Raw genomic sequence first — 26,090 nt, forward strand, 5'->3', positions numbered from 1 at the left:
TTCCACCAACATGGCACCTTAATGTGGTACTCAACCAATTGATGAAACACCCATTTGAGCCCATCCATAGGGCTGATATCAAATATATTTCATGAAAAACAGCACTTCTTTTAGCTTTGACCTCAGCTAGACGAGTCGGTGAGTTACAAGCTCTTTCCATACAAGATCCTTTCATGCAGTTCAGAGAAGACAGAGTGATCTTAAGAACTAATCCTCGCTTCATTCCTAAAGTCCCCTCGGACTTCCATTTAAATGAACCACTTGTACTTCGCTCATTCTTCCCAAATCCCAGTACTACAGCTGAAAGATCCCTTCACTCTTTGGACCTAAAAAGATGTCTTAAATTTTACTTAGACAAAACATTTCAGAAAAACGAATCAGCTTTTCATCGCTTTCAGCAGACCTAGAAAAGGCATGCCACTCTCCAAACAAAGCATTTCACGATGGATATAATCTGCAATTGCTTTTTGCCATGACAAAGCCGGACGTCCATTACACTCCAAAGTCCGAGCACATTCCACAAGAGATATGTCCACATCGGCGGCACTACTTGCTGGAGTGCCGGTTCTGGACATTTGCAGGGCAGCGACCTGGAAATCGCCGCACACATTTACCAGGCACTACTGCCTGGATACGGAACTGATGCAGGATGCAAGCGTGGGCCAGGCTGTACTTCGCCATCTATTCCAGTAAGATGAGCCCTCCTTCTTCCCACCGTCCTGTACTGGTATGCACATTTATTTACTTTATTCTTTATTCTTGCTGATGGTTACTAGTCGCATGATATGTATTATCTCAGACTGCTCATACTGTTCCATCACAAATGTGCATAATGTATTGCTTGCTACTCTGATTCAGGCATGTGAATCTATTAAAGACACCCATAATACTGGATAAGAAATGCATTACTTACCTGTAACTGCAGTTATCCAGTATTGGTGTCTTTCATAGATTCACATGCAACCCTCCCGCCTCCCCAGGAAGGTCTCATCTCTCCCTCTATCACATATATTACGTCTACCTAGCTTGGTGCGTACGAAAATCTGAGAGACTGAGGCTCCTGGCAGGAAGGTTCTAGAGGGAGGTGGTAGCTGATTGGCTACCTTTAGGAATTTGGTCCTTTTTACAAAATGGCATAGATAGGCTACTAAGGCAAGGCCCTTAGGCCTACTTATCTCTATGTATGTCTATAGGACATTACTTTTCTATGTACCGGGGACTCCCAGCTCGATGACGGGGAATGATTCAGGCATGTGAATCTATGAAAGACACCAATACTGGATAACTGCAGTTACAGGTAAGTAACGCATTTCTTACTTGCGGTGGCAGAGAACATTTTTTGGAGGGTGGAGCCCTGAGATCGTACAAGAAGTGTTTGGGATGATATATCACCTATTTTATTCGGTTGCCAGCCCTTTTGTTGTGGTGTGCTATTTGGCTGAAGGATGAACTAAATCTTAATAGGTTAGTTATCTTGGATTGCATGAAGTTGGATAACATGCATAATATTCCCTGGTTGGCTTGCATCAAGGAAAACTTCAGAGTCTTGGGAGTCCCAAATTATTTTCTAACCCACAGAGTATGATTAAACAAGGTACTGTTTGGATGAGGTAGACCTTTCTTAGGGCGGCAGCCGAGAGGGAGGCCTCTGTGAAACAATCATACAGGAAATTTGTCATGGTGAAAACAGTACTGGGGATGGAGTCCTATCTCCTTGAAATACCAAATTGTCGGTGGAATTTAACTTATTTGAGGCTGGATATGTTTTATCAATTGCTCTATCCTTAGAGATCATGGTTCTAGAATACTGGGCTGCCCTTATGTTTCTGTGACCAACTTTCAACATGCGATACTTAGCACATTGTACCCATCAGCCCTTTTTATAGAACTGTCATAAGCTTTTAAAATCTCTATTTTGACCACTGATTTTTATCAGGCCAGCCCTACCCTTTTATATTTGCTACTTCTAGCTACTTCTAAAATGTTTGTGCCCAGGTTTCTCATGGAGTTTATAGATCAGGTCGCCAGGGTGGGTTATCTGCGGGTGGGACATAAATGTATTTTGTCTGTTTGAATCCAGATTTATGTTTGTCATATGTATAACTTGGGTATCTCCCTTCTAACTGAGCTGCAGTGGTATTTTCTCTTAATCTGTATGATTTTCTCCTTAAATCGAATAAAGATTGATTAGATATAAACAATTATATAGTACATAGTATCCCATTACATTCATGCCCCCTCCGTGTGACCTAAGTTGGGCCTCACAGTTAATAAGTCTTTCAAATTCATTGTGACATCTGTACAGATAAAATAGGAAGAACGACAAATAAGCGCTCACTCTTACATGAAGCGCATAAAAAGGTTCAAACCGTGCATTGTTTCACGAACACAATAATACCCCCAGTTAAGCTCTTGTATGGCAGAGATCGAAAACGAGCCACTTGTATGAACCATATTAGGAACAGTTTAGGAAAATAGAAGAGCTGAGCTGCCTCTCCATTTCGTACATCATACTAGAACTGAGCGCCCCCGTATTATTAAAAGCACTTAATAAGCTTGTTCCAGTCTACTTAAACTTCACTTACTATTGAACCTTCTAACTTGAAGGACATTTACACAGCCCAGCAAAGGGCACCTGTTTGTGGAGCTTGTCATGGCATTCTTTAAGATGTGCAGCAGCCACTGGGTACTTAACTGTTACTCCAACAGCCCATATGTTGACTTACTTGTTAAGTTACTTCTCTAATGCTACTACACATCAAAAACCTGGGGGCGCTCCAAGGCATCTGCTGCATGCAGTGTCACTGTTTAGGAAATCTTTAATGAGTACACGGAAAAGAAAACGTCACAAGTGCCCATCTTTGTACCCAGTATCATGTGACGTTCTGCTTTCCTTCCACTTCAAAAAAGCAAAAAAATAACACTTGGGGCCAGATTCACAGAACTAATTTAAGACAAAATCCTAAACTCACTACCATTTTGGTATTCACAGAAGGCACTTACTCATTTTGGTATTCATTGAAGGCATTTAGGAGTCCTAAAGTTAGGACTCCTAAATTTAAGATCCTGAATGACTTCTGTGAATACCAAAATGAGTAAGTGCCTTCCCTGAATACCAAAATGGTAGTAAGTTTAGGATTTTGTCTTAAGTTAGTTCTGTGAATCGGGCCCTTTGTCTTTGTAAGACTCTTGCTGGCCATCGCAGCAAAGATGTTCCACGTGGAATCTCTCAAATCGAATGTTATATATCTTAATTCTTGATCTGTAGTCCACTTAGCTTCTAATACTCTGATTGGCTAACTCGTGCTGTCTGCAATTTTCACACTGAGAATGTGTATTTGATCTCACTCCGCACTAGAACGAAAACATTTAAAATACTTAAAAGAATAGAACCAGATGAAATTGGCATGTGCCATCTTCTCTGCTTGCAATATTGTGAAAGTAGTTTTCACGTAGGATTCCAAGACACTTGTCTGCTGATTCAATACTTTGAATCTTGGCAAACAGAAAATGACATTGGTTTTCGACAACAGGGTATTTATGAGCCAAAATTAGTGGTCTCAATGTGCATCATGCAACTAGTGAACTTGTGTGCTTGCTACTGGAAAGCTGAAGTCCTACTTGGCAGGAGTTTGGAGAACAGGCGAATACTAGTTTGCATACACTGATTGCCACAGTTCCTCTCAGGGTTGTTACTTAGTTATTTCATGTTCGTTTCTTTGGTAGTGACCTATAAATGAAATGCACCAATATTCCGAGTACTGAGGTTCCATTGCACCTTTTTAAAAAAAAAAAAAATTTGGGGTGTTCAAACTGCTTTATTACATATTGGTAAAGTACACAGCTTCCAGTGCCTACAACCCGGAGGCCGGCAGCATCGTACATTGAATGAACAAACCTCGTTAATGAAACACAGCCATTTGCACCGGCATCCCGGAGGCCCAGCGGCGTAAACCAGTGTCTGTTTAGAAGTGCCAGCCAGCATATGGGATGAGACGAAGATAGAATGCAGGATGAAATGCAGTAGAACAAATGTTTTCGTTAACTATCCCCAACCTCTGAACAACCCCAATAGTACTGGTCAAGTAGTAAGGTGGTCTGTACGCTACAGTAGTCTCGTGGTGGGTATAACACCAGTGATGCATTGTCCATTTGTAAATTTCGACCGGTCGGCATCACCAGGGACAACAGGTCAGTCTGTCTTCTGGGCCCGCTTGTGGGACATGGGGAGGCTCGCATATGTGACCCCTAAATTCGTTCCAGCCTGACCAGATGTCTCCCCATTTGCGAGGGCACCCCCTTGTAGTGTAAACCGTTTTTTCTTGTAACATACACCAGTCCATATCGCTTTGCCAGTCCCGCAGTGTAGGTGGATTGGGGGCTCCCCATAGTCTTGCTATGTTTCTTTTTGCTACCATCTGCCCCAGGGTGACCCAGGTCCTCCCCCTCGGACAGGTCCGTGGGCTCCCAGATGTTCAGGAGACATCGCTTAGCCTCAGGACGAATCTCCACCTCCCAGACCTCCTGCATACACTGTACCACCCGCCTCCAGTATTTTTGCACTTGTGGACACTCCCACAGTATGTGGAAAAAGGTGCCTACCCCTCCGCAGCCCCTTTTACAGCGCCCATCACCTCCCCTCCCTATTGCTGCTAGCCTAGTGCATGAGAAGTAAACTCTATGTAGGATTTTCAGCTGGACCAACCGGAACCGGGCCGAGATAGCCACCTCTCTAGGTGATGCGAGAGCATTGGACCACTCCTCCTCCTCTATCTCCAGCCCGTCTGCCACCCATTTCTCTTTCAAGGGGAGGAGAGAGTCAGGGGGGTTATTAATCAGTTTTTTGTATGTGAGGGATATGGCATGTTCTGGGAGAGGCCCGTCGAGCAGCCTGTCCTCCAGTGGTGAGGCCTGTGGTAAGGTAGTGTCCGGTGGAATGTTAGCCAAGAGGGAGTGTCGCACCTGTAGGTACCGGAAATGTTCAGTGTGTGAAAGGTCGTGTGTTGCTTGCAAGTGCGCAAACTCGTGTATTCCCTTTGGCCCCCAAAGATCTCTAATTTGTGAAATGCCTATCAGGTCCCAGCTGCGGAACCCCTTAGTGCGTCTCAGGGAACCGAGTTTTTCAGAGGCCCAGAGAGGCATCGACAGGGTGAGGGTATCCGACCAGCCTAGTTGTTTCTGTGCAATGTGCCATATTTGTACCGAGTGTTGGGTCGGGCCTGTGAGTCGGTGTCTACCCGGTTTGGAGTAAAGTGCAACCTCGTAGTTCCCCCCCCCCCCCCCAGGGAGGAGCCATCTATCCATGCCGTACCCGGGGTCCCCCCCGTCACCGTATGTCCCTTGTTAATCGCCGCTAGGTGTGCTGCCCAATAGTATTTACGGATGTCGGGAAGGGCAATCCCACCGTCGTACCCTCCCAGGGTGAGTTTGCGCAGTGCGATTCTGGGCGCCCCGGCCCACAGTAGGTCCCGCTGCGCGGCTTCTACTGCAGTGAAATAGGAGTTGGGTACTAGGTCAGGATAATTCTGCAACGCGTATAAAAACCTCGGCAGCGTCACCATCTTAAAGAGGGCCGCGCGGCCTAAGAGGGACAAAGGGAGCTTTTGCCAGGATTTAGCATCGCGCTGGAGTCGCTTGAGGGGCGGGATTAGATTACGTTCGTACCGCAACGCCTTGTCTGTGGAGACAAAGACACCCAGGTACTGGAAGCCGTCGGTGGCCAGTGCTAGAGGGCAGGTGGCGGGGAGCCTCGGGGGTTCGCAACGTAGAGGAGGGATTTATTCCAATTAATCCGAAACCCTGAGTTCCTTCCGAAACTCGTGAGGATGTCGAGCGCCGCCATGATAGATCTACGAGGACTAGACAGGTACAGAAGGATGTCGTCCGCGTAAAGGGAGATTTTGTCCTCCCATCCTTCAGTCCAGGCTATACCCTTGAGGTAGACATCCTGACGTATCCAGGCCGCGAGGGGCTCAAGGGAGAGCGCGAAGAGGAGGGGAGAGAGGACAGCCCTGTCTAGTTCCTCTCCCAAGGGTGAAGACTTCCGATGCTTTCCCGTTCACCACACCACCACCTGGGCCAATGGCTCCGTGTATAGGAGACGCACCCAAGATATGAAGTGTGGTCCAAAGCCCAGTTTGCACAGCACTGCTATCATGTAGGGCCATTCTAGGGTGTCAAACGCCATCGTGGCGTCAAGGGAGACCACCACTGCGTCTTCCTGCAGCCTGTGTCGCTGTCCAAGTACCCCATTAAGGCGGCGAATGTTGAGCGCCGTGTTACGGCGGGGCATGAATCCTGACTTGTCCGGATGGACCAGGGTGGACAGGACCGATTGATATTTGCAAGTGTCTTGGCCAGGATTTTGGGCTCCGCGTTGAGCAGCGATATCGGCCTGTAAGAGGCACAGGACTCTCTGGGCTTCCCTTCCTTTGGTATAGCCACTATCGTCGCTAGACGCTGGTCCCGGGGCAAGATTCCTTTTTGCCGACTCTCCTCGAACATAGGCCTTAAGTGTTTGCTAAGGGTTTCTGGCTGCAGTTTGTAGAGTTCTATTGGGAGGCCGTTAGGTCCTAAGGCTTTACCCGGTCGGAGGTCAATAATTGCACGCTGTAGCTCGGATGCTTCAAGCGGGCGGTCGAGGGCTACTCGGTCTTCATCGGACAGGCACGGCATACGGATGTCTTTCAAGAGGGCCATGGAGTCCTCCTCTGGACGATCAGATTCCTGGCTATATACCTGCTTGTAGTGGCGTGCAAACTCCGCCACTATTTCCCGGGGTTCAGTTACCACGGTCCCTGGGGCCGTGAGGAGCTCCGGGAACACTCTATTGGCCTGTTGCTTCTTTTCGAGCCAGGCTATTAGTTTCCCGGCTTTGTCCCCCTGATCATATATTCGTCCCATCTTGTGTCTGGTGACCGTCTGAGCTTCCTGCGTGACCAGTTCCCTGTATTCAGCCGTTCTAAGCCTTAGCCTATGGAGTATATCGGGTGTCCCAGTGTCGCTGGCCTCCTGTTCCAGGAACGCCAGATCTGTTTCAACTGTGGTGATTTGTCGTTCTCGCTCTTTCTGCCGACCTGCTATGGTCGACAGCGCTTCCCCCTGAGCACCGTTTTAAAGGCCTCCCATAGGGTGACTGGGGAGTCCACGGACCCTACATTATTGTGGAAGTATTCGGTGATGGATTTGGTGAGGGCCTTCCTAGTCTCCTCGGCCTTAAGGTGCCAGGCACTCATCGGTGTAATGCAGCCCTCACGTCGGGCCCCAAAGGTTAAGTGCGTGAAAATTGGTGAGTGATCAGATATGCCTCGCGCTAGATGGGTGGCTTCGTGTACCGTCATGTCTTGGTGCAGTAGGGTGAGGATGTAGTCAAGGCGGGAGAATGTGCGATGTGGGCCAGAGAAGAAAGTGAATTGGCTGTCCGCCGGGTGGAGCAGTCTCCAGACGTCAGTGAGCCCAAAGGCGTCAAGGAAGTTAGCCAACCATGCCTGCCCAGTAGGTGTGTCCCTGGGGGGATGTCTGTCTAGGGCGCCGGATATTACCGCATTATAGTCTCCCCCCAATATCAAATGCCCATCAGGGACGGAGAGTAGCGTGGTGCCTAGGTCAGCATATGCTCGGGTTTGGAGGCCCGGTGGGATGTAGACTGAGAGCAGGTTTAGGCGGCGGCCCTCCCATCTGCCTGATAGCACCGCAAAGCGGCCCAGTGGGTCCGACTCGATATGGTCTATGTGGATGGGTAGTGAACGACGCAGCAGTATCCCCACTCCCCTGGAACCTGAAGTGAAGCCTGAATGAACTGCAAGGGTATATCCACATCTGTTGAGTGCCTGACACGTGTTCCCCAAGAGGGGTTTCCTGCAAAAATACTGCATCCGGCTGATACCTCCTGAGGAACTGGAGGACTATAGTACGTTTGAGTCTGTCTCCTAGCCCATTAACGTTCCAGCTTAGAACTTTGAGACTTTTTTCCCACCTCTTAGCCATAACCGTTGCCTTGTGGAAGAACATTTGTTCGCGCCCTGGTGTATAAGTCGAGACTTACTGAGAGAACTACACTTGAACGTACCACGTTCCCGTTGCCCCTCCCCCCCCAATCACCCCCCCCCAACAATCATGTCGAATACAGACATTAACACTCTTCATAAATCGGCGGCCCACAGTCCCCATCCCACCCCTTTGAAACCCCCAACCTTTTGAACAATCCCCCCACCCTGCTCCCTGCTCCGTAGGTTTCAAACTACCCACACCCCCAATTAGCAGAGTGCCTGTCGCCCGACCCCACCCCGGAGAGAAGAAAAACGCTTCCCCCCCCCCCCCGAGGAAAACTCTGTTGGTGAGCACGTGTGCCAGACCCAACTCCAGCCGCCGTGTCTGTGTCCCCAAAAGTATAAACCCCTCAGGTTGACCGCCTTGCCTGGAGCTGTTCAAGGGTACAGTAGTGTGGAGGAACGCACCCGCCATAGGAGCCCAATGTCTTACCACGATGGGCACGCATTCAGGTCCAGTCAACGCAGCTTGATTCCGCATGGCAAGACCTCAATGTGCTGTGTCGTCGTGAGGGGAGTCCCAACGAGGACTATTCGATCTGGAGTGCCATGACCGCTGACTCCTTTCGGCATCCGCTGGATTTCCCACCGCTGACCCTGGGGATGATGCTACCGGTTCCCTCCAGTTGCCACGGTTCTGTGCTGCTGGCGCTTCAGGCGCCAGACTGTTGATCCATTCCTGGACCGCCTCCGGTGAGGTGAAGAATCTTGACTTGCCCCCGGATATGACCTTGAGTTTCGCGGGGTAGAACATCATGTACTTGATACCACGTTCTCGGAGTGCCGCTTTTACCTCCATATATGAACGTCGATCTTGTTGAACCTGCATTGTAAAGTCTGGGAAGAATCGGATCGTGGTACCCTCGTACTGCAGGTCACCCTGTTGCCTGGAGGATGGCGTCGCGGTCTTGGTAGTTTAGGACCTTGGCGATTATTGTTCGCGGCGGGCAGCCAGGTTTAGGCTTGGGGACCAGGGCCCGGTGGGCCCGCTCAATAATGAAGAACTTGGAGAGTCTCTTGGGTCGCAGGTGGTTGAGGATAAGGTCCTCTAGGAATAGCTCCGTACTGTGCGTCTCTGAATCCTCCGGCACACCCACGACACGTATATTACTTGGTCTGGCCCTTCCCTCCTGGTCCTCGAGCCGCATGGTCATGAGGCGGTGTTGGTGGACAAGTTCATTTACCCTCCCTTCCAGTCGTTTCGAGGAGGCCCGGAGTTACCCGATGTCCGCCTCATTGGTCTTGGACCTCTCAGTGGTCTTACCGAGGTCAGTGCGCAGCAGGTTTACCTTAATCGTAATTTTGTCCATTTTCGATTCGAGCGTGGTGCCCAGTGTTTGTATGGCGGCCATTATAGAGGTCAGTGAGGGCTCCTCCACGCCCTTGGCACCCCCTCCTTGCGCTCCGGACTGTGCAGGGCCAGTCGCCACCGTGTACTTGTCAAGTTTGTTTGTTTGGGACGGTAGCCCCGACTTGGGCCTCATCTTTGGCGTTAGCTCCAACGCCTGCGGTCCCACAACACTGTCCTGTGGCCGATAAGTTCGCACCCCCCTTTGCAGCAAGTCGGCTCAGGCCGGGGGGCGAGCAGTCATGTGATGCGGAGGGCTCTCCGGGCAGGTAGGTGTCCACTCGCCGGCCGGGCCCGCGCCGCTGGTCACGGGAGCAGGCCCCGCACCTCCGTCACAGCACGCCCACAATGGTCTCCACTCCTCAGGACGTCCCCCGGTGGTGCTCACAGGTCGGCCAGTATATTCGAAGTCAGCAGCTCCTCCGCTTGGTGTTCAGGGACTGCAGCAGCCCAGGCGCTCACTTCAGCACGGGTGCCGGCCGCGAGCAAAGGAATTGCAGGGGGCTCTCGTAGCCCTGGTGGTCGGTCCCCGGCCTCGCCGCAGGTCTGTACCCGCTCCCAAGTCTTTCGGGCACTCCTCCACCTCGTCCCGGCAGGCACAGGGGACCACTCCCGCCCAGCCTGGCGTCGCCCTCCTCCGAGACGCTAAGGCTGGTCCCTCCGGCGGCCTCGAGGTAGGCCGCAAGCCGGGGCCTCAAGTTTCACTGCGCCGGCCCTGGGCTCCAAGTCGCGATCACGGGCCAGCCGCTATGGTCGAAGCTCCGGTGCCCAAGGATCACACCCCGCTCCCGCAGCAGCCCAGGCGCTTACCTCAGTACGGGCGCCGGCCGCGAGCGAGGGAAGCAGGGGGTCCTCGGCGCCCCGGTAATCCGTCCACCGGCTCTCACTTCTGTCCAGCCTGGCGCCGCCCTCCTCTGGGATGCGAGGGCTGGTCTTTCCGGCGGCCGCGAGGTAGGTTGCGATCCTTGGCCTCAAGTTTGGCGGCGCCTGCCCCGGGCTCCAAGGCGCGATCTCGGAGCAGCCGCTGTGAGCGAGGCGTCAGCGTTTCGTCACTGTTCGGAGCTCTGACTCCGTTCCAGGCCCAGAAAGGCAGCGCTACACCCGAGGGGACAGGTGCGCTTGGGTTCAGGCGCCCCTGCAGGGATCAGGCTGGCGGATTTTATGGGGACAGCAGTCGCCCCGGCAGAGCTCGGCGACTAGGCAGCCATCTTCGTTGGCTCTTCCATTGCACCTTTTCTAGAACATGAGAACTGGGTGGTGTTTGTCCATCAGTTCTTTACAGGTTCTGTCGGTAATGTAGACTGTACGCTACCGCTATGCACACAAGTTTGAGGAGGTTGCTCTGGTAATCCACAAATGACTAAAGACTTGTTTACTGAGTAGGCATCCAGTTTCCTGGATGGGATCCACCAAAATTGACTTGAAAGATGCTCCCCCAGTACCTTCACCCTGAAAAAGAATGGAATGTTTATGTGAAGATTTCTAATACGTAGGAGAGGCACATAAAATAATGTTATTTGAAATGAGTTTGAGACTTTTTTCAAAAATTGATAACCAGTTGAAGCAGTGACCATAGTGCAAAGCCCCCACTACGACGTTGCATAAACCATGTTTTGCAGAGGAAGTATGTATTCAGGCCTGGATAGGTGTGCAGCTATGCCTGGCAAATGATCTGTGCTGACACTCTAAAGGAACGCTTGCATTATATCAGGTTTATAAATGCACAAATCAGGATAGCCAAACACACACAACATGAAACTAGTCACTTTTTGTTAAATACACCTTTGTGTTGTGGTGGGTACCTGTCTAGTATTAACTTTACATTACTGCAGACTCATCTCATGTTCCTAATGTGCCAGTTTAGGAAAATGCAATGAAGCATTACATTTCAGCCTTCTAGTCTTTTGTGATCCTTCACCTTTGCAGATATTTAAGAAGTTCCTCAAACATTCATTTGTTGTAAAATGCTGGTGGGAGCAGTGATCTAGCAGCAAACCAAACTTCAAGATGTAATGACCTCATTGCAATAAGTGATTCAACTAATGTGTAATATGCAAGCTATGATAGCTTCCTTCTAAAAGTGAGGTTTCTTAATGAAGTGCAGTTCACTTCTGCAATCCCACGCATTTCAGAACTTCACCTATAGACAGTGGTTGGTCAGTATGGCCTTTTTTGTGGGTGCAGCGCTCTTGCTCTTCTGTGTGTGGCATTATTTTTCCTGTTTGATGTAGGTCATTGCTTTAAGAATTTGCATTCAAAGGCCTCTCTGCTGAGACCATCTGAATAATTCGAATGCCCTTGGGCACATTACTAATTTGTGTTTTGCTTGAAAACGCAGGTGTCCAGTCTCTAAGCCTTACGAGAGGTCGCATCTTCACTGTGGTCAAAAGTTGGACTAATAAACTAGCAGCTGCCTATGAGCCGTACCTTGCGTCCATCAATGAGACGGCGCTAGTCTTGTGGGACAGGAGGACAATGGAGGCTTTCACAACCGTGGAAGACACAGACATAAGCAAAGTAATCATTCTAAGCATCGATCAATCCAAAGGTGAGTGTCCATTTTCAAAGGTGAGTGATCAAAGCAAAAAAGCACTTGTTAATCTGGAGCCAAAGATGAGCTTCAGACTCACAAAGGGTGAATAACCCGAAATGGGTATGAGCTTCCTTTCTTATTTTTTTTTTTTAAATGTGTTTTTTTTAAATCTAGTCTGAGCCTGAATTTTAAAAAAAAATCTGGTTTTAAGTCTAACCTCTGCTTGCAGCCTAATACCCAAAACTATATTTGTATGCCTATGCCTGACCAACTGGTACGTCCCCCAAGTAAAAATCTGCCTGTTTATGGTTATTTATTGAAAGCACCAAGCGTTTTTTTTTCTATTTTTCTGCAGAAGAAGCATGCTTTCTGGTATATGTGGGGAAGGCCCCCTACCCCAGCACCTCCTGTAAATTTAGTGGGGTTTCATATATATTTGATACGTTTTCTCCAATGTTTTGTGGGACTTTGCTGAAACCAACCTTTTGGAATAATCATGAAAATTCAGAGCTGTGACATGGGAGTTTTTCTACATTTAATTCCTCACACCTTTCCGTAGGTATAGCCTATTCCCACACCTAAACATAGGATTTTAGGACATCTACTTATGTAAGTGCAATTGTGAAATTTCTTTGGTTCAGATAAATGAGCAAAAATCTATTTACAATTGTAAATGGAATCTGGATTAATACAAGTGAAATTTGGCGAGTGAAAATGCTTGTCACTTATCCCTATGGTCTTCAAAAGTTTATTTCATGTTGTGCGACCCTTTAGCATTTGTCTCATTGTACGTGTTACTTATTGACGTCTTCATCTTCATAACGCCTAAACAGATTATGTTCCTTGTGTGTGTGTACACCTCCTTACTTCGTCTTAGTGGAGCTGGGTGCCAAACAAAATATCAAGTGAGGAAAAGACGGGAAATACCTTTTACTTTTTTATTCTGATAGCTACTTACCAGGCTGAGCTAAAGCCACAGAAAGGCTTGCATTGATGGGCGCTAAGCAAGTCTCACATATGAGTCAAAATTCCGTTTTCTAATTTTCACTCCAGAACTCTCAGGAAAACCCTAATCAGGGTTTTCTTCTCTGATTTCGAGCACTTGTCATCGAAGTTTCTTCTTTGCACATTTTTAGGAGGGCATTAGTACCATTTTGTTTCCTTGACGTTTGTGCCTCTAGGCTGATCTGCCTGCTGTTGTCTAGTTTCTTATTCGAAGTAGTGGTTTTTGCTCCCACTACACCTCAAATGTTTCAGTAGTGAATCTTGCAACATGCCATGCCTACATGCTGAATTATTTGTTCCAGGATGGGCTCTAGCAGGATACTGGGCAAGCTGCTTTTGTTATCAGAAGATCCTGCACTGTGTTGGATAATCCCTCATTACTCTTATTCCTTAGTTTCCCTGATCTGTTCTCCTGCAGAGCCAGAACTGGAATGCAGACTCGTTTTTTTCCCGATGCTACTTGAGCAGATGGTTTCCTCTTCCTGTTCTCCTGCTGATGCTTAAAGGCGATGCCTAACTTGGATTCCCTCTGAGGACCTTAGGTTGCCTTTTTCATGACACTTTTGATTCGGGTATCCACAGAAATTTACAAATTACACCGAATCTCACTAAAGATTGGTATGTGTAATGGACACAGTGAAGGGCAAGTGTAGAAAAGGAGGGCTTTGCTGGCAATATCCGCACAAAACAATGTAAATATATTCAATGAAATTGTTAATATTAGGGATTAGAATAGTGTTTATCATCCGTTTTCTATAGCCGCTCAATGCATTTTTCTCTGGGGAGGATGGGTCACTAGGTAATTTTTCCCCTATTCTTACACATGGCATGCTGCCTACATTTGACCACTCCCCATGTCCCTTCTCCCGCTTTTCCTATTATACCTTTCCTTCACATTTCTCTATGAAACTAGATTTGCTGGTACATGTCGAGGTCGGTACCATGAGACCTCATCTTAGCAAGGGAGCGTCGTTAAGTTCCAGTGTAGTCGAAGTTGACCTTGGCCCAGATAAGCTGCCTGAACTCAGACCTTACGCGCAGTGAAGAACGCACATGAGGGGAGGTATTGAGTCCACTGTTGATCCAATGATCTAGCTGCATGTGCAGACGAGAACATTGGACCCTAGTTGTCAAGCACAATGACGTCACTGTATCTGTATGCTGAGAAGTGATCGAGTCCTTGCCCCACTGTAGTTGCCATTCAATAATTTGTTGTACAGAGGGTGTGATTGGGTAGATTAAAATGTAGCCCCATTTTTATCTGTATCTTGGAGCATCTGCCAAATTGCATATTGGTGCAAAGATCCGGGGAAAGGTTCTCCTCTGGGTGTTTAAACAATGATGTCCGAGTTTATGGAGATTAAACAGCTGTTAGTGAATGTCACTCCCGTCGGTGTATCCGGTTTCTGTAGTTTGCAAGCCAGGGGGTTCATTACTAGAGCACAGAGGAGCAGGGATGAGCGACAACCCTGGCTTGTGCATCTAGTGAGTGTGTGAGAATGCATTCAGTTAATCTGAACCCTCGCCATCATGGAGGAGTACAGCTGCAAGTTAATGCGGAGTGATATGTACCTAATCCCATTTGTTGCAATACTGCAACAGTGGCCACTCCACTGAGTCAAAGGCCTTCTCGGTGTCCAGAAGGCGACCAACTGTAAGATCCGAGTCAGGTGGGTGCATATGAGTGAATAACAAGCGTATGTTAGGAGCAGTGGCCATGAATCTCGTCTGGTCAGGGTGAACTAGGCCTTGTGACTCATGAGAATTTGCAATGCACTGATTAAAGCATTTTAATGTCTATGTCCGGGTTCTCCAATGAGCAGCTCGTGAGCTACTGGTAGCTCTCCAGGTACCCATAAGTAGCTCTCCTGTTTGCAGCCCAGCTTACAACATTAAAAACGGTTGCTTAGTTTAATTCATACGCTTACCAAAATCAAAGTGTAGAGTCGAGACAAGTGTTTATTTTCCGAACACATGAGCTGATATTTGGGAGACTTATTATTAGTATTTACTTGTTGGCAGGGGATTGCTATGGCTGTATGTATTATCTATGCACATAAATTCCACGTTGACAAAGTATTTGTTACATTATTGCTGGGAACCGGTCCTTAAGTACCGATGTGATCACTGCGGTAACCTTGCATAAAGTAGCCCCTGATGTAACTTGTCTGATGTGGTCAGTATTTAAACTCTTATATTAGTAGCGCAGGATAGTTTTACTTGAACATAATTGGCTCTTGCTGCAGAAGAGGTTGAATGCCCCATGTCTACATTAAGAAGATATTAATGGTCAGTAGGATCCAACATAGATGAGGTCCTTGTTTGATTTCAATAGTGTAATTAAGATGGTCTCCCATTGTGTAGAGGGCAAGCAACATTTGTCGAGAGCTTTGCTTAAGACCATTAGCTGTGGCCCGTGCGTCACCTTGAATGCCTTGTAGACTGCAACAGTATAGCCATCCAAGCCTGGGGTCTTGCAAAAGGGGAGACTTTTAGTGGCCTCCACTATTACTTCCAGAAATAACTGCTCCTTAAATGGCTGTTTTTCTTCTGCAGTCAGCCAGGCCATTGTAATATCGAGGTAATCTATTTCTGCATCCTCATACTGTGCTTTAAAGTGTATAGGCATTCATAATGGGCAGTAAAGACCTCTGCAGTGTGAGGTGGTACGGTGAGTCCAGTCTTTCACACGTACTGGGAATTGTATCTATTTTTAAACGGTCTGTTAGTCATGCAATGGTTTCTACCCTGCTGTTCTCCCTCTACATAAGGGCAGTACTGTATGTCTACCCACAGTGCGCTAGCCTCCCTTTCTTCCATTTTCCTGGAGGAGGTTACATGTTGGGTTCTGGCCAAGGCTTTGTCACTTACAAGATTGAAGTCTCCCCCATCCCAAGAGGAACAGTCAGTCTGTGTGGCAGATTTCGGTGCCCTCACTAAACATTGCGTTGTCAGTGTTGGTGTTGTACATATTCACAATGAGAACTGGATGGTCCAATAGTGTACCTTGGACCTCCCTGTGGATCAAGATGGGTGGTATTACTTTGCATTTGACAGTCTTGCAAATCAGTGTAGCCATCCTATGTCAGGAGCTGTAAGGCGCAAGGTAGCAGCACACCCACCTTTCACAGAACCTGGTTGGGTCACTCACAGAAGTGTCTCCTCTAGTAAGACTATTGACACATCTATCTAGGTAGGCCACAACCAGTCTGTTAAGGATTTTTAAGGCCCTGAATATTCAAAGTCATTAGTGTGAGGGAGGCTGCAGTGCTTTTCTGCCCAGAGCAATATTGTTAGTCCTGGTGGAAGTGAGGTTAACAAAAGCCAGTAGGTATGGCCTTTTATGCTTTGTGATGCACAATATGGCATTTGTGATATGCTGAGCGAACAAACAAATTGACTAGGGCTACCCGAAAGACAAACCACCCCCCACTAAAGCACTCTCCATGAAGTAGCACCCCACCCACACTGACGTTCCAAATGGTCGTTGAACATACCCTCAAAACCCAAACATTTATGCAGTGTTGAAATCGCTTTATACATGAGTGGTTGCCATGTTCTGAGAAATCGTATAATATTGAGGGTGAATCCCCCTCTTGTATATTCAAACCAACCATCTTTGAAACAAGGCAGGATATAAGATACACTGTCTAGGTCAATTTCGGTAACTTGGTAATGGAGTGCCTGTTCAGTCATCACTCAAGGCACCTCGGTCATGGCCCAAGGTGTCTAATCTTGAGTCCGACCACGGGGGGGCCTAAGGCACTTTGAAATGTGTATGTAATACGCTTAAATAAATAGACCATGGTATGCAACAGGCGTCATTCTCTGCAGGGAAGCGTACATGTGACTGGCAGAAGATGGTCTGCAGAATAAATCCTAATTAGGCTGTGGGGTTTTAGGTTTAAACCTATAATAACTGATAAAACCCCACTGAAAGAAAAATAGCCCTCACCGGTGAAAACATATAAACACTGAAAAAACACCTGCACAGCCACAAACTAAATTCCATTCAAAGAAAGGAACAAGAAAGTGATTCATAATATAGGTAAGGACACAGTTGGTCCACGGACTGGAAACCAACATAGTGGCCTTGAATATCAAGGGTTGCTGCAAATGGAGGTAACATCAGTTTAAAGTGGTAGAAAGGAGATCTCCCAAAGAGGATGAGACATCCTAATCTGAAATTTCTCCCTTCCCTTTTCTTGTTGTATTTTATAGAGAACGAACTCGGCCCGAAGGTATCCGAGCGCTTTACATGAGCACCAGTTATGTTACACAAAGACACATTCATATTTCAGGCTCAGGGAGATTGTGATTTGCCCAGAATCACAGGATGCTTGAACCTCCCGCTAGGATTCGAACCTGGTTCCCCAGCTTCAATGTCTGCCCCTCTTGCTGTTACGCCACTTCCCTTTTCTCCTCTCCTCTAGTATTGACCTCTTAGGTTGCTTGCAAAATCAATGGGCTGTAAGCTTGCACCTATTTTACATTATCCCTGCTTGTTTTTTTGGGACTGTAATAAAGGACAAGGATAAAGTTCCTTGTGGGTGCATAGAAAGCAGTCCCCTAATGAAAAATAATCTAAAATGGAGCTGCATGAACTGCTGCAGCTTGATCATACTGGGCAATGGTCCGAAGCCCCAACTGATATATCCGCGCAGTGGTGGAGGGCTGACAGTGAGCAGTTACATGAACATGATCAGGTTGCATAATTAAGCTCTCCATACTGTCTGTGCAGGCTCTTGTGTGCATAGGCTCATGGTCAGGTGCTGAGGGCAGAGTGATTCCAGAAGAGAGCCGACTTGCGCGCCTTAGTTGGGTAACAAGATGATGCAGAGCACTGGAAGAATCTGTCCCTGTCCAATTCGATGAATCTGAACCGAAACCAGTGCTGAAGGGCAGATAGGGCTGGCAGGGTAGAAGTGTGGGGGTGAAGTGCAGTAAAAGCAGAAGGGAGAAGAGCTGTGTAGTGTGCAAAAGGTGCAGCAGAAATGTGCGAGATAAAACAAAGGGGGGTGGAAGCCAGTGCAAAGCTGAACCTGTATGCTTGTATAACTAAATTAACAAATACAAAGGGAAAGGAATGCATAGGTAAGATATCTAAGTGCCAGGCCTACTAAGCAATGCTACCAATGAAGTGTTCGGGTCGAGCCCGGCCATGCCCCAGTGAGGATAGGTTCATGTTTTTGGGGAGAATGGGAGTGAATGGTTTGCAGATGTTGTGCCCTTTATCTGCAGTGTTACCTCCCGTCAGCTTGTCCTGGTACTCCATGGTGGAGAAGGGTGGGTTTGCAAATCCCAGAAGCCTGGATCTCACCAATGTAGCAGGGAATGAAAAGGAACCATGGTGGGGCCACAGTAGAAAACCTTTTAAAATGCTCCGCCCGACCACATTAGCTTTCGAATGTGACCCACTGTGCAGCTTACTCAGTAAAGTAGTCTCTAGGAGGAGCCTTCAGCTGGGAGTGGCTTCTGTAAAAGAAGCAGCCTTGCACAATTTCCAGCAGTCAATAGCACTTATTGAGGCCTCCTTTTCTTAACAGTATCCTTAATGTTTTCCTATGGTGGTCGCAGCTAGGTACCTTGCTTGTGAGGTTGTATGGTGTTGGATTGCCAGACTTAAAATGTTCATTTTCTTTCTACCAGTTTTCCTCGATAAACCCGCTTTCAGTGGTCTAGAGCTGAGCAGGACTGGACCCCCATATACCACTCAGTTCTTTGTTTCTTTTCTCTCCCCATCTACCCTTTTTTGGTAGCAGTTGTGGCTCATTGGAATCATGTCCGCCTTCCTCTGGAAGTTGTAGACCAGTTCAGTGCACACTCTGCCACTATTGCTTCTGACTGGCCTCACGCTCCAACCCTTGTAGTGTTGACCTGCCAGTGCTAGATTTCCCCATACAAACACGTCATTTTCCGAAAGGCACACGGGCTCGCGTGACTTCGGCCCGTACATGTTGATTTGCCTCAGTTGAAGCTAGTCTGGCTCGGTTTCCGTGCAGGATTGGTGGTGCTGGTCCTTTTCTAAGCCAGTTGATGATCCTTGACTGCATCCATCACCTCAAGAAAGGTGGAGGCCCAGCAGTCGGCCCATACTCCCTTCCCTGTAATGTTTTCCACATTTAAGCAGCAGTGCGTCTTTCCTTTGTAGCTAGGGGCAGGCTGTAGTTACCCAGTCATGCATACACATTCTATAGTCTGATTTCAGCAGGCTTGGACAATGAATTGAGTGATTTATTTTCGGGTCATGTAATCTCAGGGCACCTCTGAAATGATCCATTCAAAAGCAAATCCATAATGCTTAATTCGTTTTCAGAAAATGTTTGGTACATAGCAATGTAAAATAATACAACTTACCCACTTAGGCAACATATGAGCATGAAAGGTAGAAATGGTCTTTTATTTTGACCCCAGAAACTAAATTTCCATTGTTTCAGTTAGAAGAAATATTAGGAACCTTTTGCTGAAAACTCATTGAAGCAATTCTGTCCGCTTCTTTGATTTGCAGTATGGCAGTGTAAGATAAAAACTGCAAATAGCCACTTCAGTCCTGTGTACTTTTTATTTAAGGTTAACATGGAATGCAGTGCATTTATGTGCAACCTAAACGGTTAGCTATTCCTCAGCAGCAAGACTTGCACTACTCTAGACTTACAATGAGGAGGTCTCTGCTTCATGAAAATGGAAGTTTTACTTGACATTTCCTCCAGGGATCCAAAATGACTGGCTCACTGTCACATCATTTTATTGATGTTTTATTTTCTGGTTTGTCCTTGTAATTGGTGTCTGGGCCTAAATAAAATATCTTTTTGTATCATTGCATCAAAGTTGCTTAATATTTTTTTCCACAGGAAATGAGTCTGTGTGCAATGTTGGAAATGGAGGGTGCACCACTGATGAGATCTGTGTGTCCAGCCCAGGTGGTGTTATCAATTGCCTTTGCCCAGATGACCATTTAAACTGCTTGGAAGGTTAGTATCACAAGTGCGCCGTGAGTGGAGGGTTGCGTAAAGCTAATGCAGTACTATAGGCAGCAACTGTAAATCTGTCTATACATTTATTTAAACCTTTGGGGTCGGTTCCGGATAGGATTTTTGGTGAATTCCTCACTTTTCCCATTTCGAAGGTACCTTGTGCAGGTGCTTGAGTGTCACTAGTTAATTGGAACCAAGAATGAACATAGTTTGTATTGAATGTACATCCTGCCCACCGCCATATATTTCACTATTGTAAACCTAATGCTAGAAACTGGAAGTACTGACATGGAGGTGGGGTAACGAGGGACGACTGTGTGGCAGTTTGGTGCCCATTCAGAAACCACACACTGGCCTTGTAAATGAGTTTTGGAAATATGTACTCCAATCCGGAGTCCAGCCTGAAATGATGGAGCTTAAATGAACAAGTACCAACATGTCTTCATTCGAAAGAACGAAAAATGGAACCCTGATCACTAATTCTTCTTCTACCAGGACCTCTTACTGCGTAGAGATTGTAATGTGTTCTAAGTGGGTAGCTTGAGGTAACTTGCTTCACAGTGGCTCCATTATTACCTTACAAGTCTGCCAAAGTGGGAGACTGGACATTAAACAAAGGTTGCTTACTAAATGCACTAGTAATGTACTCACTTATTTTACTACTGAGGACAGTTATTCTTTGAGGGTGTGTGTAGTTGTCTCTCTATCCGCCTCATCACCCTTCCCCAAAGCAGCCAGTGCTTCCGGTCAGTGCTTATTATTGAGACGGGCGGATGTGAGAAGGCAAGCCTGTCCATCCGTTTATAGAAAGCAAACAAAGGTTCTGCACTTTTCGTACAATAAACAATACAGTGGTAGATGTTCTAAGCACTGCTTGCAAAATACAGGTCTCCTCTTGTGACGGTGTGGTATTTGCGAACCGACCCATGAACGAATAGGATGGTTCTCAAAATACCCTATTGTTGTGTCACGTTTTGATCTAGCTCATGAATGTTAATGAGGCAGGGTGCAAATTACAACACCCCTTGATTTGCAGGGATGATGGCCTGCTGGAGTCGGCAAATCGCCATGTCTGTGATTGTATTTAAATAAAGCAATCGTTTTTTTCTTTTCTAAATTTAGCATGGTTTCTGTAAAGAAAAAGTCAAGTTTAAATAAAGAGAAGTTTAACACTTTTTTTAATAGTGGGACCAAAAAATGTTTGTCGGCATTCACTGCCTTCCCCTTTGCAAATAAGCTACCACTACTTTTGTGTAGTCTGACAAGTTAGTGTGCTGCAACTTGATTTTGATCACAAAACATTAATAAGTCCCATCCGGTATTGGTATTTGGAAAGGATGCCCTAAACGTGCCCCTTTCAAATAACGATTCAGTAACCAGTTCTGCATCGCAATTTGTTTAGTACATACCAAAATACCATTTTACCATAACAAATGGTCCAATTTTACATGTTGGATCCATTGCAACCGCTAAAAGCCCAAGAATGTTTCCCCAGATCGTTTTATCACTCAATAAAAAGGTTTGTACATAGCCTTGTCTAAGATCAATTGCACTGAACTAAATAACTGCATTGGCCACCAGTTGATCCATGGTTGTGTCCTAGTAAAACAAGTTCTCATTTTATTGCGTTGTAGTAAGGTAACAGTTTAGAAATTGTTTACGAACACCTTTAGGAGTCAGAGCTCCATAGAAGTGGATCTTTTGCACGCAAGGCGGTCTGACTCCATGTTGGTGGTGCAGACTATTATTGGCTATGACAGCTGAAACTATAGTACGCATGTCTGTGTGCATCTAGGGAAACTATCTTCATGTTAACTTGTTAGAATATAGTAACTCACAAATGCAATTTGTTTTTTTAGTTTTGGAACCCTCAGTTGAGGCACCCAGTCCTCCGACAACACCATACTGCCCCTCTAGATTTATGGCCTGCCGGGATGGAAAAGAATGCATCGCTTCTGAATTTGTATGCGACGGTGAACGTGACTGTGAGGATGGATCTGATGAGGAGGACTGCTTCAAGTTCTGCAACAAGCAAGGTGAACTTGTCAATGTGGATGATCTTTGTATTTTGAAGCACTGTTTCTATTTGCAGGGCACATTTTGGTGGTAATCGGGTAAAATATTTTGCCACCCATCTGCTTATGCTATTTTCTGTAAAATTGGTATTCATCTAATCTCTCACACAGTAAACAAACTTAAGTGGGGAGGACCTGCTGATAAGTAACTTGCCCAATTAGAATTTAGAATCAACTTGAGCCCTATTTGGATCCATCCATCTTAGCAGAACCCTGGTTCCCAGAAAGTGCATTATTAGTTGAAGGGGATGCGAGTCCCTACCAAGTGAAGTCAAAATTCCATACCAGCTCAAGTTACGGCTCAATTTAAACGTGAGCTCGACCCGTGGTAACTGTAGCACAAAGAAGGCAACCTTACCTAGGCAAAAGGTGTAAAGAGTTACTCAGTACGCCATATAAATCCCTCTCGAATTTATAAAAATAGAGTAACATTTAATAAACAAATGGATACCAAAACATCAAAAGCCAGATGTAGGGAACCTAAGATTTTTTAATTTGTTTTAATTTTTTAAGACTTTTTATGTCAAAATAGTGCCTAAAAGCATCAATTGTGGTGATCTGGTTGCGCAAGACCAGGTCTGAATCACAATTTAAGTCCCAACAATGAGCTATTGACCATAGGGTACAGAGACCAGGTTTTCCGGGTAGAAAATGTACCCTCTGACTTATGTTTTCTGAAAAAAAGTCCTCCTAGATGGGTCATCAGCGTGTTTGGTTACAGGCGGAGTCCAAAGCAGGGCTCGGCGATGGCAGCCTGGTGAAGTCCATGTCGAATGTATGATGTTGCTTAGCATGCCATTACTTAGCATGCTTTTTTACGAAGTTTTTACTTCGCAAGTGCCTTTATTTAGCAGTATTTTAAAACGCATGCCATTACTTCGCAAAATCATTGAAAACCATTAGTGGTATTACTTAGCAGTACTTTACTTCGCAGGTTTTTACTACGCATACAAATTCTTTTTATTATTTCCCTAAACACCAATACTACCCTCCACGCCCCCTACACTTCCCTAAACCCTAAAACACTACCCTAAACATACACTACAGCACTACCCTAAACCCTAAAAGACCCCCCTACACTACAACACTACCCTACACCCTAAAACACTACCCATCACATACACTGCAACACTATCTTAAACCACTACCCACTACACATACACCAACACTATCTTAAACCCTAAAACACTACCCCCTACACTACACATACACTACAACACTTCCCCTACACTACACATACACTAAACTACCCTAAAACACTACCCTACACTACAATACTACCCTAAACCACTACCCCTACACATACACTATAACACTACACTAAACCCTAAAACACTACACTACAACACTACCCTAAATCCTAAAACACTACCCCCTACACTACACATACACTACCCTAAACCCTACAACACTGCCCCCTACACAACAACACTACCCTAAACGCTAAAACACTACCCCTATACTACACATACACTACAACACTACCCTAACCCACTACCCCTAAACTACACATACAACATTACCCTAAACCCTAACACATTATCCCCCACACTACACATACACTACAACACTACCCTAAACCACTACCCTACACTACACATACACTACAACCCTAACCTAAACCCTAAAACACTACCCCCTACACTACACATACAACGCTACCCTAAAACACTACCCCCTACACTACACATACACTACAACACTACCCTAAAACACTACACCATACACTACAACACTACCCTAACTACACTGCCCCACTTACCTCTCTCTCCTCGTGGTCCCTCTCTTCACCTTCAACCATGGATCCACTCTTCTCCTGCTTCATGGTGCACGTCGTGGTGGGTAGTCTGCAAATAATTTAATTTGTGAAGTAACGGCATGCTAAGTAGAAGCATGCGTAGTAATGGACTATGAGAAGTAAAACTTGCTAAGTAAAAGAATAGCGAAGTAAAAGTTGCTAAGTAATGGTTGTTTACCGTCCAGGTCCTCTGTGTGAGCCTCTGCTTTAATGGGCATCTTGGTGAGGTTAATGATGGGAAGCTCAGAGCATGCAAAGTGCCAAATCCATACCTATAAAGGTCTTGCCAGCGGTTTGATGCTGTTTGATGTCAATCTTGAAGTAACTTTACATTCGGACTTAAACTTATGTGGAAGTTGAAATGCTTTCAGTGGGAGAAAATGAGTTCAATCCGACTGGCAATTTAGTGGCTTAGGTGTTGGTTATAGTCTCTGCTTGTTGTCTGGATGAAAAGGTTTGAAAAAAATCTTAAGTGTCCATTGTCAGATTTTAGGGTCAGAAGTACACACAAGCACCAGCCAAAGATCCAGGACCTTGTGGGCACTACTTGAGGGTTACGGTTCACTCTCCCAGAAGCCACCAGCAAGGTTCATTGCAAATAAAGTTGGAACTGGTTATCCGGGTCCTCCGGAAAAGTAAGCCTATTGCAGCTTGTGTCCCTGTACCTTAACAGGTCAGCCAACTGAACCTTGAAGTTCACTTCTCTGCCCTGCATAGAAGTAGAATTCTTTGGGATCTTTATCCACAGGTTCAACAGGTGCAGTCCTTCTGACTTCCATAGATATGCTCTGAAGAAATTACCTAGGGATGGCGCATTTATGCCTGGCACCAGCTTGTGGGTGAGAAACTCCGTGACCAATAGGGAGAGGGTTCCCAAGGGCAATCCTACTCACTTTGACATCACTTCCTCGGGGTTGGCTCTAAATAATCCCACAGTATACTGTTCTACCAAAATGCAATCCAACAGAACCTCTCTTCCTTTGGGCAATATCCTGGCCACACCCCTGAGGTGTATAAGGAAATTAGAATCCCCCTGCAAACCAGTTCTGAAACATTTTTACCACTGCTTGCATTGGTGCCATCCCGACTACTTGAATAGAAAGTTCTAGGTGTAAGTTGCATCGGGCTGTGACTGAGGATGCCACTTTGATGCTTGTGTAGTTGGTGGGAACACCTCCAAGACCATCCAATCAGGCGGCGGAGGTCACAACTTCTCCAAAATGTACATGATAAACTGCCCTCTTACATTAGAAACCCCACTATTGTCACTTTACCCTTTACATGCAGCTTTACACAAGTGAAATGTTCCCTGCACACTATCTTGATCTATATTAGTCTAGGCATCACTTACACTCCACCTTCATGAGATGGCGTCTGGAATTCATTCGGACCATGGTTTCTCTCCATTCCCCCCCCCCCCCCACCACCACCAAATCTGAGTACTCCTGATCTCCACCCTGACAGCGGAGCCCGGGCACTGTCAGACGCCTTGTGGAGCTGCTCTGTTCAGCTATTGAGGTGATCGGCCTTGGCTCATCCCCTGACAGTCACCTATCCAGACGGACTTTGGACACAGTTTTTCTCCCCGTCTCCCTGTCTCGCCCACCCCCCATCGTATTTCTGTAACTATGCTTTTTCCTTGTATCCTATCCATATATCTGTTCCCATTTAGCACGCTTTCTCTCCTTGTCTACTTCCTTTGCTCCTATCCCCTCTCAACTGAATTTTTCCCCTTGCCTACTACACCGCCTAGCCCCCCTGTCCTATTTTACCCTTTGACTAAGCACTCCTTCTCCCCTTGTTGGGGAAAGATCCAATTGTTATACTCTAGAGTCTCAGCAAACCCGCTGAGAGAGTCCAAAGCGCTAAGGGAGCCACTCACAGTTGAGGTATGGTATGGCACCCCTTGCCAAAGCACTCCCTCTCCCCTTTTTGGGGAAGGATCCAGTATGTAGGCCTTGGAGTCTGAGAACCCTCAGAGAGTCCACTGCGTTTAGGGAGCCTCTTGCAACAGAGATGGGGAAATGATACCCCTTCCCCTGGGATCCCAGTTTACTGGACTTTGGACGCAGCTCTGACTCATCTATCTGTTTGTGTCCCCATCACCCCCCACTCTTTCCATGCTGTCTTTTATCACCATCCCCTCCTTTTCCCCCTCCTCCTTTCTCTCTACTTCCCCTGCTCTTACCCCTCCTCTCCTGAATATCTCCCCTGGCCTGCTTTTTTCCTTACATATGTCCTTTTTGTTTCTAAACCTTACTTGTCTCTGTTGCAAGGCTCTAATAACTGTGTAACCTTTTGTAACGATG

General features: G+C 46.5%; 1 protein-coding gene across 1 annotated transcript in view; it reads left to right on the forward strand.

The window, feature by feature from the left end:
• The window catches only part of LOC144820278 (uncharacterized), a 988,894-nt gene that overhangs the window by 489,376 nt on the left and 473,428 nt on the right, over positions 1 to 26,090 (forward strand). The window contains exons 16-18 of the mRNA XM_078677866.1: positions 11,735 to 11,944; positions 19,786 to 19,905; positions 21,768 to 21,944. Coding sequence (XP_078533992.1) covers positions 11,735 to 11,944; positions 19,786 to 19,905; positions 21,768 to 21,944 — 507 coding nt within the window. The remainder of the gene's footprint in view (positions 1 to 11,734; positions 11,945 to 19,785; positions 19,906 to 21,767; positions 21,945 to 26,090) is intronic.

The sequence above is a fragment of the Lissotriton helveticus genome, chromosome 2_1 (genome assembly GCF_964261635.1).
Source record: "Lissotriton helveticus chromosome 2_1, aLisHel1.1, whole genome shotgun sequence".
NCBI classification, from domain to species: Eukaryota; Metazoa; Chordata; class Amphibia; order Caudata; family Salamandridae; genus Lissotriton; species Lissotriton helveticus.